The 14,828-nt window shown below is 39.3% G+C and overlaps 1 protein-coding gene across 4 annotated transcripts in view; it reads right to left on the bottom strand.

Moving 5' to 3' along the window:
* SLC24A2 (solute carrier family 24 member 2) overlaps window positions 1-14,828 on the bottom strand; it is a 318,354-nt gene that overhangs the window by 101,783 nt on the left and 201,743 nt on the right. For 3 of the 4 annotated variants that reach the window (XM_072596682.1, XM_072596681.1, XM_072596683.1), the window contains one exon: window positions 4,077-4,127. The exons of the other annotated variant lie outside the window; for it this stretch is intronic. In XM_072596682.1, coding sequence (XP_072452783.1) covers window positions 4,077-4,127 — 51 coding nt within the window. The remainder of the gene's footprint in view (window positions 1-4,076; window positions 4,128-14,828) is intronic. 4 annotated transcript variants of the gene reach the window in all.

The following is a 14,828-nucleotide window of genomic DNA, read 5'->3' as shown; positions in this document are numbered from 1 at the left end:
GCAATTGACTGTTCCCTCAGAGTTAGCCCCATAGACAGCTTATTGGAAGACTCCATTTATATACAGTTGTATACAGTTAGTGACCAGTCAATCTGATGAAAACAGCTCAATTACATTTGTAGTTGGTAGTTAAGTGGACATCTGTTCAGGTTAACAGAAGAGTCCTCTGGGTATGGCGAATTACATTGAATGAGCTACATTATAAACAAATGAAACCTAGAGCAATGTTGGAAGTCCTCTTTGTGCACACTAAGGCACTGCTCTGATACTGGAAGTTGGAAAGTTACCTTGCTTGTCTCTGCAGACTTTTGGACTGATACCAATTGTCTCTGAGTTAGGAAGGGGCATGCGGGGTTGGATATTATATAGTCTACACAGTAGTAACAGCCCTGTCATTTAACTTAAAAATTAGGGGCACACATGATGTGCCCTGCTTAATGACAACCTGATCCAGATTTACAAAACAGATAAATTAGGTGATAATTATTTGCATTAGAAAAGGTTAATTCATTTTGTGATAAAATCACTTTAAATCTCTCACTGTCCTCAAACGTTGTTTACATTCGCTATTTAAAAGTTTTTGTCCTCCCACACATCCTTGGATTTTACATTGGCACCTGTGGAAAAGAAAGCAGTTAGTTTGGCGTTTACTCCTTTCCTCGGGAGTTGCTAAGAAGAATCCTTGGAAATTGCAAGGTATACATAGCTATAAATTTCTAGATGGAAATTGTTGGGAGTTGGTAGAGGTAAATGGTGTTGAACTCAGGTTTTCTGGCTTCAAATGCAGTGTTCTTCCCATCACACTATGCCATAACTATAATGTATCCCAGGAGAAGAAGAGGGAAAGATAGGGTAATTTAGTGTCTAAAGGAAAGAAATAGGCAATGTGGAACTTTTATTTTTAAGTGTAAAATGAGCTTCTCTTATTCAGAGTCTTGCCAGACATTACCTATCAATTCTTCTAAGTGGGGAAAAATAACCCTGAAGCTTATTATAAGTTGCTTGCATATTAATTTTTTAGAGCATGGGAAAGTAGGGTCCTATAAGCCTGAGGAAGGTCTTATACACTGTGAAAAAGAGCAAGAACTTTATCTGGTAACTTCTTGGTTGGTTTCCCTGCCTCTAGTCCTTACCCACGGCAGTCCACCTGCCACTCAGCTCTCAAATTAATCTTCTTAAAGCAGCGAATTGACTATCTTGCCCTACCACACCCACTCCTGTTTGTTAAATGACTCCCCATCACCTCCAGGATAAAATGGAAAATTGTTTGGCATGCAAAGTCCTTCATAACCTAATCACCTCCTACCTTTCTGGTCTTTATAATTCCCTTCAACTTTAGTATTCTGTGATCCAGTGATACTGGCCACCTTGATTCTCCTCAAACAAGATATCTCATCTCCAGACTCCAGACTCTTCACTGGTTGTTTCCCAGGCCTGGAATATTCCCCCCTCCTCACCTTTGCTCTTTGCTTTTCCTGGTTCCCTTCAAGTGCCAGCTAAAATCCCATCTTCTATGTTAGCCTTTCTAATCATCCTTAATGTTAACAGCCTTCTCTCTGTTATCTCTAATTTGTCCTGTATATATCTTGTTTGTATATTGTTGTTTTCATGTTATTTCCTCCACTAGACTGTGAGAGCAGGAACTGTCTTTGTATCTCTAGACTTAGCACACAGTAGGTGCTTAATAAAGACTTGTTGATTGATGAGTAAGTAATGGGGAACCATGGAAGATTTTCAAGCAGAGAAAGGACAGGACAATCTCCACATGTCCAAGATTAGTCTGAAATTCAAGAATCAGAAGAAAGCTCGAGTTGGGCACTGTACTGGTAATTCTGAGCTCTATAATCATGCTGTGCTCTTGTTACAATGAATAACATCACATGGGTTTGGATCAGAGGGAACTGCCTATGTGGTATGATTTTCTTTGGCTCTTGAAGGCTTTTTGATCTTTTTTAGAATTGCCTGTTAAAAAGGTTTCAGGAGTATTAGTACTTTAATCTGTATAACAGCTAACATGTTAGTCGTGAGCGGGGCATACTGGGAGTGAATATGTCAGACCTCTAGGAGAAAAACATTAAAAGAAACAACATTAGAGGGAATGTGTTGAAGGGGAAAGTAACTATATGATTTTGCCAAAGACCAGCTCTGGTTCACTCTAGATATCTTAATTTGATTTCTTCCTGTCATGAGAAATATATTACTTTCTGCCAGTCACCTTCTATGCTTGAACTAACTTTTTAAACTATTTCCTTCTTTTCATTTTTGTTAGTCTGTGTAGTGAGAAAAACAGAAGACAGCCAGCAGAAGATTGGCTGAATCCAGTGCTGGAGCTGTTAATGTTTACAAAGAAGGAAGGAAAGGAGAGTATGAGAGGGATGAAAATAACTCTGATGAGAGAATTTGTATTACCAAGTTCATAACAGATGGTAGAGGGTTAGTTAAGAAAAGAGAGAAAGAAAAAGCAGAATGTGTGTGTGTGTTTGTGTTTGTGTGTGTGTGTGTGTGTGTGTGTGTGTGTGAGAGAGAGAGAGAGAGAGAGAGAGAGACTATTCCACAAAAGGGAATCTTTTCTTGGAGCCACTAGAAAAGGGGAACCCAAATGTCTAAAAAGAAGGAAAGAAAAAAGGGACTAGGTAGAGAACCCTTCTTTATAAAAATCGATTTCTCTTCTTTCTTGGCTCATAGAATATTGTAAGTGGAAAGGATTGTAGAGGAGCCATCTCACTCAACCCTTTCATCATCTAGATGAACGTGAGGTCCAGAGATAGGATATGACTTATCCAAGGTTACTAAATTATACTGGTATTTGAAGATGGGCTAAACCCAGGGTCTCCTCAGTCTTACATACTTAGCCTTGCTCCAAGTTCTCTTTCCTTTCTCCCATTTTTTAGGACACTTACTTGGTTCTAACTTCCTCAAACTTCCCAGTTTTGAGCAGGTACATTTAATGGAGCTGGAAGCAGGATGCTTGAACTAAGGTTTTATCTAGGTGCGTATCCTAATGGCAGACTGCTGCTTTCGAAAACATCATTGAGAAATGCGCTAAATTACATGAGGGCAAAACCAAAGAAAGGACTGAGGACTAAATATGGCCGCGTCAACATGGTGTGGAAAGCCAGAAGGACAGACATTAGAAGATAGCAAATATGCTTCTTCTTCCCAACTGCTCCAAAATGTGAGTTCTGCATGCAAAATAGTTGGGAGGTCTCTTGAAAACCACAGCAATCAAGGACACCAGAAACAAGGCAGGATTAGCATCACATTTCTTCCTATTTTTTCTTAAGTTGTCATTTAAATGGCTTGCTGATTTTCTGAATAGACCATCTTTGGTTTTTTTCAAGATTGCTATGAACATTAGGGACCCCACTCCATGTCATTTTTAAAAATCACAAATATGTCTTTTTTTTTTTTAAGAGAAGGGGTGAGGGGTTACAAGGAACCTCAAACTCCAGATTGATTATAGATAACAAATTTATTTTAGGAAGCTGATGCTGTGTCCCATATAGTGCTCTGGGTTAGTGCCTGGCCCATCCATGGTAAATAAAAACCACTTGACGATGACAATAGCAAATAAAAAGAATATCTCTACCTGGTGAAGTGTCTGGCAAGGAGCTTGACATGCAAACTTTTCTGTGAGTTGATTTCCTCCCACTGCATACACAAAGCACACACATATCATATATTCCTTTCCTCAGTGACTGCACCAAAAGGAGGATGATTGTGCATGGATGAATATATTTATTGCCATCTGAGGTTGAGAGCATGTAGAACAAAAATCCCTTGTACCCATGTTCATATTAAACACATATAACAATTCTATGGGCATCTTTGTCAATAGTGGTTAGCTTATTTAGATGAAATAAAATGGTCACCCATGATACCGCATGCCTCTACTTTCAAAGAAACGCAGTGGCAAAAACAAGACAAAAATGCAAATAGAAGTTCATAGTATCCCACACGATGGTACTGAAGTCATGCAAGAAAAAAATTAATATAACAAACATATGGATGAGCAGCAGACACTCCAAAATGAAAAAAAAAAAAGCCAGAGCAAACAATTCTAAAATTATTCTTACCTTCCTCAGTCATTGTGTCATAATATTTTAGTTTTCCATATGATCCAAGCTCTACAATATCATAGCAAAAGACACAAAGATAAGGAACTGAGCAGTAATTCAAGAAACTTGTTTTTACACGTTCTTAATCAGGTTCATTGTTATACTGTCAAATTCAGCAATTTTAACTCTATAGGGATAGGCAAACAGGAGCTACATAACAGACAGCTTTCATTGCCTGTTTCCAGAAATCGCTTAAAAGACAGGATTCCACAGGTTAAAAAAATAATTGACTTAATTTGGTGGAAAGGAAGTCAGGAAATACCTTGGTCTTTCTGTCTGTTATGGGTTACACACCAAGACAAAGTCCTTTGGATATCTGATAGCACAGGTGAAGATCATTTTCAGAGACAACTTTATATGAGAACTCATCTGGAGGTGACACCAAGGGAAGATGCTCATATAAGGACAGTGTCTGGGCATGGTTGAAGCTGGGATATTGGGCAAAACACCCAATGAACAAGCAAGGCTCCCCGACATCACATGAGTTCACCAAATGACAATGATTTCTCTTCTTCCTGAGGTTAAGGATGATTACATGGGAAAACAATACATTGCTTAGTTCAAAATGAAAATTTTTCCTAGAGTCGCTTCCCTTTTTTTCTCATTAGAGTAAGCATGTATAGCATTAGAGACAGACCAATGAAACATGTGTAGAGTATTGTGAGAAGCTGTCAAATACACAATGTGCTCTGTGAGAGGGAAGCACAATTTTCCTGGGAAGTGTGAACCAGAATCGGAATGGTACGTAAAACAGCAGCGACAGTTGGACATGACAGACACTCACTGCTCTTGTAGAAAAGGGAGGCAACGTAAGAAGTAGCTCCTTTCTCTCTGGTGATCATGAAAGGATTCTCAGAGCTGGAAGGGATTTTAGTCATCAAAATATAGCCACCTCATTCTACAGAGGAGGAAGTTGAGACCCAGAGGGAAGAAGAGATTTGCCCCAAATTATTCCAGCTATCCTGTAGTGGAAACAGGATGTGAACCTGGTCCTCTGACTTCAAATCCAGCACTTTCCACCACAGCTCACTGTCTCTCAGGTTGCAATTGAAACCATAGACTGGGAAATTTTTCATATACATTGGTGGCTGGTAGTGGGAGAAGCTGGATAAGGGAAAGGACAAAAAGGTGTAAATCCATCTTCCAAGCTAGATTCTAAGATGTAACATTTTATCCATTCTGTCTGAAAAGCTATCTAAGAGAGTAAGTCTGAAGACTTATGGTGAGCTGGGATCTGGTTATGAATATCTACACGTATGTAACTAAGAAGCATTTATTAAGTGCCTACTGTGTGAGGCGTCAGGAATCAAATTCCAAGACTGATGCAATCCCTTCTTGCAAGGGGCTTACATTAGAATGGGGGAGAAAAAAAGCACAGGTATACACATATATTTATATATATAATGACATACGGGATAGAAATAAAGAGAATGAAGGCAAATAAATATAGTTAAATCCTAGGTAGTTTGGGAAGGAGAGCATTAGTCATTGGGGAGGTTGGGGAAAGCTTCTAGTATTTTAGAAGGCTTCTTGAGTTGCATGTCAAAGGAAAAGTGGGGTTCTACGAGCTAGAGGTGAAGAGGAAGTACCTTACATACATGGAGGATGACCAGCGTAAAGAGAGATAAGGGAAAGGAGATAAGAGGGTCTTCATATGAGGAGCAAAGAGAAGGAGCGTTTGGCTGCCTCTCAGAGTGTGGCCTAGAAAGATGATATGGAGGCAGGTTGTGAAGGGATTTAAAGTTGAAGAGTAGAGTTTATATTTGATCCTATAGATGGTTCTTTGCTTTTCAGTCTGCCTCTGTGACCCCACTTGGATTTTTCTTGGCAGAGATACTGCAGTGGTTTGCCATTTTCTTTTCCAGCTCATTTTACAGCTGAAGAAATGGAGGCAAACAGGGTTAAGTGACTTGACCAGGGTTACACAGCTAGTAATTGTCTGAGGCTGGATTTGAATTTAGGTTTTCCTGACTCCAGGCCCCTGTATCTACTAAGCCACGTGGGGAGCCACTGAAGTTTATCTGCTGGAGAAGTGACATAGTCAGTTCCGCATATATGTACACATATGCACATACATTTAGATACATAGAGGTGTACTGCCTGTGCATGTATATGCATGTACATGCGTGTATGTGTATGTACATGCACAGTAGTGCACATGCATGTCTGTGTATGGTGCATATGCAAGTGTATATGCAATGTCCATGTGAATGTATTTATGTACTTATATGTACATGTCTATTTATACATACACCCATATGAATATGCATTGCTCCTGATGAAAACCTACTCCTAGGAAACTTTTTTTTTAAATGAAGTTTAAATGAAGTTTCATGAAATAGTCTTGCTTTCTTCAGTACTCTTCCATAGCCTATGGGGCAGCTAGGTAGTGCAATGGATAGAGCACCAGTGCAGGAGTCAGGAGGACCTGAGTTCAAATCTCACCTCAGACACTTGACACTCACTAGCTGTGTGACCTTGGGCAAGTCACTTAACCCCAATGCTTCATCCTGGGTTATCTCCAGTCATCCTGATGAATATCTGGTCACTGGATTCAGATGGCTCTGGAGGAGAAGTGAGGCTGGTGACCTGCACAGCCCTCCCTCACTCAAAACAAAGTCAAGTGCAAGTCATGTCATTATTTCTCTGATGTCATGGTCTTCTTCAGCAATGAAGGATGAACACACACACACACGCGCGCGCACACACACACACACACACAGCCTATTAACTTGAAACATTTCCAAGGAAGTATTAGGTATCCATAAACATGTAAGTGATGTACCTTATATATATTTGTGTAGAGAAATAAGAATATGGTTAATTGAACATATTTATCATTTATCAAGAGTAGTTAGGTGATACAGTGCTGGGCCTGTACTCAAGAGGACCTGAGTTCAAATGCATCCTCAGACCCCTACTAGCTGCATGACCCTGGGCAAGTCACTTAACTTTGACTGCCTCAGTTTCCTCACCTGTAAAGTGATCTGGAGAGGGAAATGGCAAACCATTTTAGTATCTTTGCCAAGGAAAAGTAGGACACAACTGAACAATAAATAATTTATCATTGTTTGAAAAAAGTGTCACTTGCAGCTACTTTAATGTAACAGCAAAGGTTAGGATATGGTGGTTTGGAGAGTAAATAGTCCTTCTGTTTTTGAATTTCTGTACTATCTTATCAGTATTGAATTTTGCCAGAACTACATTACTTGAAGATACAAGTGCTCCATGGTAAAACTAAATTTCATTTCAACACCAAAGAATTGAGAAACGTCATTGAATATCGTAGGATGTTACATGTTATTTTAAGTTTTGAGTTCTTTGCTAATGAAACCAATTTCAAAAACGTATAATGCTATTTCATAATGACATATATTGTACAATATCTATGATTAAAAACAGTGAGTCCATAATCATTCTCAATCCACTCATTTTTCTGCCCAGCTTCTCCCATTTTCCTTTCCTGAGATACTCTCTCAAGTGCTCAGATGGATCAGTATTCTCATCAATTCAGAGTCCCCACAAGGGATATAGATTACAGATGATCAATACCTGCCCATCTCATATGACTCTGACTTCTATCTTTCCCAAATTGAACTCAGGTGATCCACCCAACATACTGGAGACCTTCCTCACTTTCTCCTGACATTTGAGGGTACCAATGGAGCACACTGACCATTGACTGGTCATTCCCTCCATCTTGCTACAGACCATCTGGTAAATGACTATGATAGCTCAGTAAAAAAAGAACAGTATAAAAATGTTCCTCCCCCCTGGATGTCTACTTTCCATTTCATTAAGAGAAGCAACACAATGGTAGGGAAGGACTTAGTGCATGCTGAGAATCACACAGCTTTTAGACCAGCAACCAACTTTAATTTGTTTCCTTTTATTCCCTGAGGTGCATGTGGGATAAAAGAAAGCAAAGCTGGAGTTTTTCAGCACTTTGTCATAAAGAAAACAGCTTTTAAAAACTTTTATTTTTGAAATTTTTTACAAAATATGCATAAAACATGGCATGTACTAGACAGTGCCCCTATGTTTTCATAAATAGGTATACACACCCACCACACATACCTTTTTGTTTTGTTTCATTTTGTTTTACTTTTGTTCAGATCTGTGACTTCATTAATGTATCAAGCTTCAGATAAGGAAACTCGCTCCACCAGTTGAGGTCAATAAGTATTCTAAATCTTATAAAGAGTTGCCTAGATGCAGGGCTTCTTAAAACTTTTTCCACTTAAGGTCCCTTCAGCACTGAGCAGTTGAATGACTTGCCCAGGGTCACACAGGCAGTATGTATCAAAGGCAGAACTTGAACCCAGGTCATCCTGACTTTGAGGTGGCCTTCTATCTATTATGCCTTGAGGCATATGTTTATCTTTTTATAAAATATTTACACACAAGTACATGTGCACATAATACATATATGTATGTATGTAAACAACACACACATAGACATACACAACAAAACCCAACATATATATGTACACACAGTATAGTGCCTCTCTAGGCTATCTCCTCACCTCCCCCACAAAAGAAATCCCTGACAAACTGCTCTCACCTTCAGGCTGGGCTCCCCAGAGGCAGGACTATTTTTCATCTAAAATATTCTATGGGTGTACAATTTGGAAACCCAGTGTAGAAATCCCTTTATCCCTTTGCAGGTGTGTGTGTTCATCCTTCATTGCTGAAGAGGACCATGCCATCAGAGAAATGATGACATGACTTGCACTTGACTTTGTTTTGAGTGAGGGAGGGCTGTGCAGGTCACCAGCCTCACTTCTCCTCCAGAGCCATCTGAATCCAGTGACCAGATATTCATCAGGATGACTGGTGATGATCCAGGATGAGGCAATTGGGGTTAAGTGACTTTCCCAAGGTCACATAGCTAGTGAATGTCAAGTATGAGATAGAGGACATAAGGATATACCTGTCAAGTATGCTCAAGGAGAACACATTAAATACCCATTCCTCAGTCAGCCACTAAACTTGTTACTATATTAATTCTCTCACAAGGTTCAAAGCCATACTAGCATCTATAAATGGAAATATCCTTAGAAAGAACTAAAAATGCAAAATCTCATTAATTAATTAATTAGCTCTGAGCCTGAGAACACCAGTAAAACGTGGGAAATTTCTTTGCCCATAGGACTTTCTTTTCTCTCTTAGTCTCAAGCATCAGTCTCATAGATTTAGATAAACACTAATGTTTATAATTTACAATTTACTAAGAGTAACAAATGATGCATGGACATAAAAAAATTAGCTCAGCACTGTTATCAGCTGGCTGCAAGAGTAGTCATTTCTAGACCATTATTCGCAACTTCAAATTCTCCCAAAACACTGGACAGCAGTGGCTCAATAGTTAAGTTCTCTTGGAATGACAGTTAAAATCTCAGGAATTTTCTTTAGAATGCCTCTTCCACAGAATAAGAGCTAACTCAGCTCAGTTCTCATCAGGGATAAAAGAGAGTCCAACTTGTTCATTTCCTCGTAAGAATGGCATTGAAACTCAATTTTCTCATCTTCTCAGACTTCCTCAAAGATGACAATTAACTGTCTAAGTTCCCCATAGACTTTTTCTGCATGACAGTTAACCTTTGTCTCTTACAAACTCTTTCTCCATAGCCATTTACTCTCCAAATCTCATCAGGAAATAATCTTTTGGTCTCACAGAGTGCCTCACACAGATTTCTTCAAAGATGACAGTTAGCTGAACATCCTCCAAAGTCAGTGCTTATTTAGCTGGGTCTCACTCACATTCACATTCACACACACACACACACACACACACACACACACACACACACACACACAGTTTTATAATAGTGAGATATCATGGCATAGTAAACGGAGTGCTAGACTTGAACTTTGAAAGACTTGAGTTCAAATCCTTCCTTTGATGCTTACTGTTACGTGCCTCAGAGAACTCCCTAAGATTATCTGTTATATCAGACATGGGTTAGCAGAGGGATATAGTGGGAATTCTTTACATCCATGAAATCATAGATTTTTTTGTCTATGTATGATTTTATATATGAGATTCCATAAAAACATCTGTTTACGATCGATGACATTTAGTTCTTTAAGTGTTCTTTTAGATGAGCAAGCCAGAACATTTATAGTTTACTTATATTTGTACCAAGTAGAAATGAATCTTGACATTGTGGAGATGACTAAACCTGGTGAGAAGTTTTATAATCCCTGTAAGCTTGGAGTTAATGAATGCTTCTGCTGTGATCACTTTAGTAATTTATAAAACAAGAGTAGAAGAATATGGAAGGAGAATTCATCTTACACGTGAATCAGAAGGGTATGACTAAGGATACGTATTTTTTTTTAATAGGAAGACTGAGTTTTTTTAAAAGTATCAACAATGATGATGTCATCAAATTTAGAGGATAGAACAAGGAAGAAAGTAGAAAACTGCATTCCACAGAATTAACCATCAGCACAGAACTACGAGTGGAAAGTTTGCCTGCTATTGACCAAAGAAGAAGCAAGTCGGATGGAAAAGAACTGTTAAGATTGTAAATTTAGCAGTCACTGGAAATATGCAAATAATCTAATGATAGGAATGACTACCATTATCGATAATGTAGCACTACAGCAGCTCAAAGGCAGCTGAATCTGGAAGGACATGGATGGCAAAAGCTGACATTGCAACTTAGGAAGCCCACATGACACTCTCCCTTAGATATGCACCTCAGCAGTCCGAGTATGATGGGTAAGAGAAGAGAAAAGCAACAAGAGGCTGTTACAGAAAAGCATAAAATATATGCATAACCCACAGGAAGCACTTTTCATGGACAGCATCCTGCACTTAGATGAAGTCCTATATGTCAAGATACATCAGGCAATACAGTTTTTGCTGTCCATACTGAAGGATAAAGACAATTCTGGATGAATGAGACTGAGACAGGGCTCCAACAAGTCAACAGACGTTTATTAAGCATAGAGCCAGGGATTATGTTAAAACACTAGGGATAGAAAGAAGAGCAAAACCTGTTCCTGTTCTCAAAGGCTCACATTTAATGGGGAAGGCAACATGCAAACAACAAAGTTCACATAAGGTATATCCAGAGTAAACTGGAGGTAAGGAAGGGACTAAGTGCAGAAGGTCAGATTTTAATGGAGACTTGAAGGAAGCTAGGGAAGCCAGGAAGAGGAGAAAAGGAGAGAGAAAATTCTAGGCATGAAGGTCGGAGATAGAATAAGGAGACTAGTGAAGGATTCTATAGGATGTGGAGAGAGTGTTTACCATAACCATGAAATGACCAGGGGCTGGAAGGGACAGGAAAAGGAGGCGGAAGGTGGGAAATTTTCCCAGTGACACCTGGTCAGTTGTTGCCTTGGCTGCTAGAATAACAGGCTACAACTACCCTGAGAAGCCAATGCCCTATTCTTACATTGGAAGTGGTGGGGAGCGGGGGAATGTAGGGTCATAATGGGTGAAAGGTAGGTATAGTTATGTTGGAGACAAGTCTCACATTTGACAACTGTAGGGAGGGTGGAGTAATTACTAAATAGTAATTGTTTATCTTTCACCCGGGAACCCTGAGGGTCTTTGCCTCCCAGTTTGATTTCTTTTTTTTTTTTATTAAAGGGGCCATCACTTGAGTAACTCCTTAAAGAAGCCTATTCATTGAAAAGGTGTATCTCACTCAAAGCGAGAATGTTATAAGACCTTAGACTGAAAGGGCCAGGTTGCATCCTGGGCCATCTCCAGCTGTCCTGATGAATATCAGGCCACTGGACACGCTCAGGAGAAGAAAGTGAAGTTGACACAGCCCTCCCTCACTCAAATCAAAGTCAACTGCAAGTCATGTCATCATCTTGACGTCATGGTCCTCTTTGAGAATGAAGGACAAACACATAAGAACACATGGATAGGTAGAAAGGGGCCAGGTTATGAAAAGCTTTAAAAAGCCAAAGGATTTTATATTTGATTCGGGAGATAATGAAGACTCAATAGTTTAGTGAGTGAGAGGCAACACTGTCAGACATAATTTAGGAAGGTCACTTTGACAGCAGAATGGAGGACAGACTGAAAAATTTACTTCCTCAGATGAATATAACCCTTAAATCATCAAACTCCCCACAGAAGATACTGACACCCTACCTCATCATCCAACTCTGTCTCCTTCTGACTGGATTAGGATTCAAATGGAATCAATCAATTAAGTTTCAGAACAATGACCAGGAAGGAGAGATATGGAGGGTCTCCAAGGTTCCATTTTTCCACGCTGATAATTTCATTATCAAAGCCAATCTGCATTCAATCAGAAGGTCTCTGATTCACCTCTCAACAATTAGTTCTGTGCTTAATCTTGTTGCTTTTTTTCCCCCAGAAAGATCTATTTTTTTTTGTTCTTTCCACTTATTTTGTTGTAGTCAAGCTGAATATTGCCCTTCTGATTCTGTTTATTTCACCTTGTATCAGTTCATATGGTTTCCCAAGCTTGTCCGTATTCTTCATTTTTATAGTTTTTTATGGAGTATAGTGTCACAGGATTATAGGTCTAGAGCTAGAAGGGATCTTAGAAATCATTGAGTCATTTTACAGATGATAAAACTGAGGCTCAGGGAGAATAAGTGACTTGCTTAGGGTCAGTAAGTGTCTGAGTCAAAATTCAAACCCAGAACTTTCTGACTCTAAGTCCCTTATACCACGCTGCCATGGCAGCAGTATTCCATCATATTTATATGCCACAATTTGACCTTTTCTCCACTGACAGGCATCTATCTTGGCTATACCCAAAACTGCTGCCATAAATATTATATATGTTATAATCTTTCTTTTCTCTCACAATTGTTTCCTTATAATATCTCTATGAGGTATGCCAATATGCAATCAATCAATAAGCACTGATTAAGCACAATGACTAAGTATCAGGCACTTTGCTAGGTGCTGAGGATGCAAATACAGTAAGTAAAATATTCCCTACTTGCAAGGAACTAACATTGTAATGGAGAGACAATGATATATATGGAATAAATTGTTACCAAAATCTCAATAAATTCAAAGTTGAAGAATGTCTTAGGAGAAAAGAGTTGGAAACTCTTTCGTGAGGAGTGAGGTAGGAAGAATAAAATGATTCCTTTACTATAGTTAGGGACCAGGTGAAGTTGGAGAACATGGATTTATGAAGGAGCCTGTCAGCAAGGTTGTAAGACTTCCTCTGGGTCTGTTCAGTAATAAATTAGCAGGAGTGGAGGAGGCTGACAGTGTTGAGTAATATAGAGACGAAGTTTGACAGAGAATAATCCATGATAAGTCAAGGGGGAAAATGGTTTGAGAGTTGATGACAGTGTGGAGTTGAATTGCTTAATGATAGGGTCTAGAGTGAGAAGGGATGAAAATGAAGTCGGAGTAAGAGTCACGGCCTCTGATGAGGTTCCAAAATGGGCAAAGAACAGGTTTAGGAGAGATAAGGCATAAGGGGAGATGGAACAGCAGGGGGTCATAGTCAGATAAGTGAATGCAACATTTTAAAATTTGAGATGTGGAACTCTTGTGGTTTATGGTGAGATCCAGTGTATAACCATTTCTGTATGGGACTGAGGTGGAATGAAGGAGTAGCTCAGGAGATTTAAAGAGACTGAGGAATTAGGAGCCAATAGAGTTTGAGGAAACATCTACAAGGATGTTGAAGTTCCTGAGTATTAGGGCAGGAGTCAGGGAGGGTAAAAAGACAGTGGGCCACTTGGAAAAAGGCTAGAATTCAGTAGCCACCAAAATCTGGATTGGGTGGAAAATTTTAATACTGGGAATTTCAAAGGAGGAGAGGTTGCTCAGTAATGGTGATAAAGGGAGAGTCTGGAAGTAGCAGTTGAGGAAAAAGAAGGATTTCGATTCCTTTTGCTGGAGCAGTATGGGTAAAGATTCTGCCAACGGTGGCTAGGATAGCCAGGGGTACAATGTTGTGGGAGGGGAGCCAGGTCTTGGTGAAGGCTAGAAGATAGATAGAGTGTGAAGGAAAGAAGTTCAAGACAAAGCGGAGTTTGTTCATTATAGAACAGAATTCCAGGGAAAAAAATAAGGTAGGAGAACTTGCAGAAAACCACATGATTAATAGATAATTGACAGCAGAATTCAGGTTTCTCACTTCCCACTCTCCTACTGAGTGGGAGCCCATGCAGCTAGCCTCCTTTCTTTTCCTTTTTTCTTAGCAGCCACCCCTGGGTTTTCAGTATTCTTTAAACCACTTCACTACAAACCCTCCAGGCTCCAATACCGCCGCATAAATATAAAAAACAGAAGCAGCACCTGTGAATGTTCCCGTTATTTTCAGACTACAGAGGATTCTCATGCATAAAGAAGGAAGCCAACAAAGGAATCTATATTGAATTCAGTTCTATTTAAAATCAAATTAGAAGCAGCGAAATGCATCAGGACAGAAGTTTGATCTTTGAGAATAAAGCATCAGTTGATGGAAATAATGATTTGTTCTTCATAAAAAAAACAACCCTCAGTCATCATTCCTATAGGTTTGATTTCATGGATCAGGATTGATAATCTAAGGGCTTTTCAATGGAATATGAACATTTCTTGTTGTTTAAAACTAATGTTTGTCATTTATTGGTCTGCTAGCCCACCTTCTTCTCCAGTCATATATTTCTCTGCTGCATCCTTTATAAAACTTTGCTTGCCCAGTTTCTTATCTGCAATGTGCTGCTGCCTGCTTACTCCCACTATGTTCTTGT

This window comes from Notamacropus eugenii, chromosome 3 (assembly GCF_028372415.1).
Source record: "Notamacropus eugenii isolate mMacEug1 chromosome 3, mMacEug1.pri_v2, whole genome shotgun sequence".
Classification (NCBI taxonomy): domain Eukaryota; kingdom Metazoa; phylum Chordata; class Mammalia; order Diprotodontia; family Macropodidae; genus Notamacropus; species Notamacropus eugenii.
The sequence above is the reverse complement of the archived record's forward strand: the minus strand, read 5'-3'. Positions and strand labels throughout refer to the sequence as shown.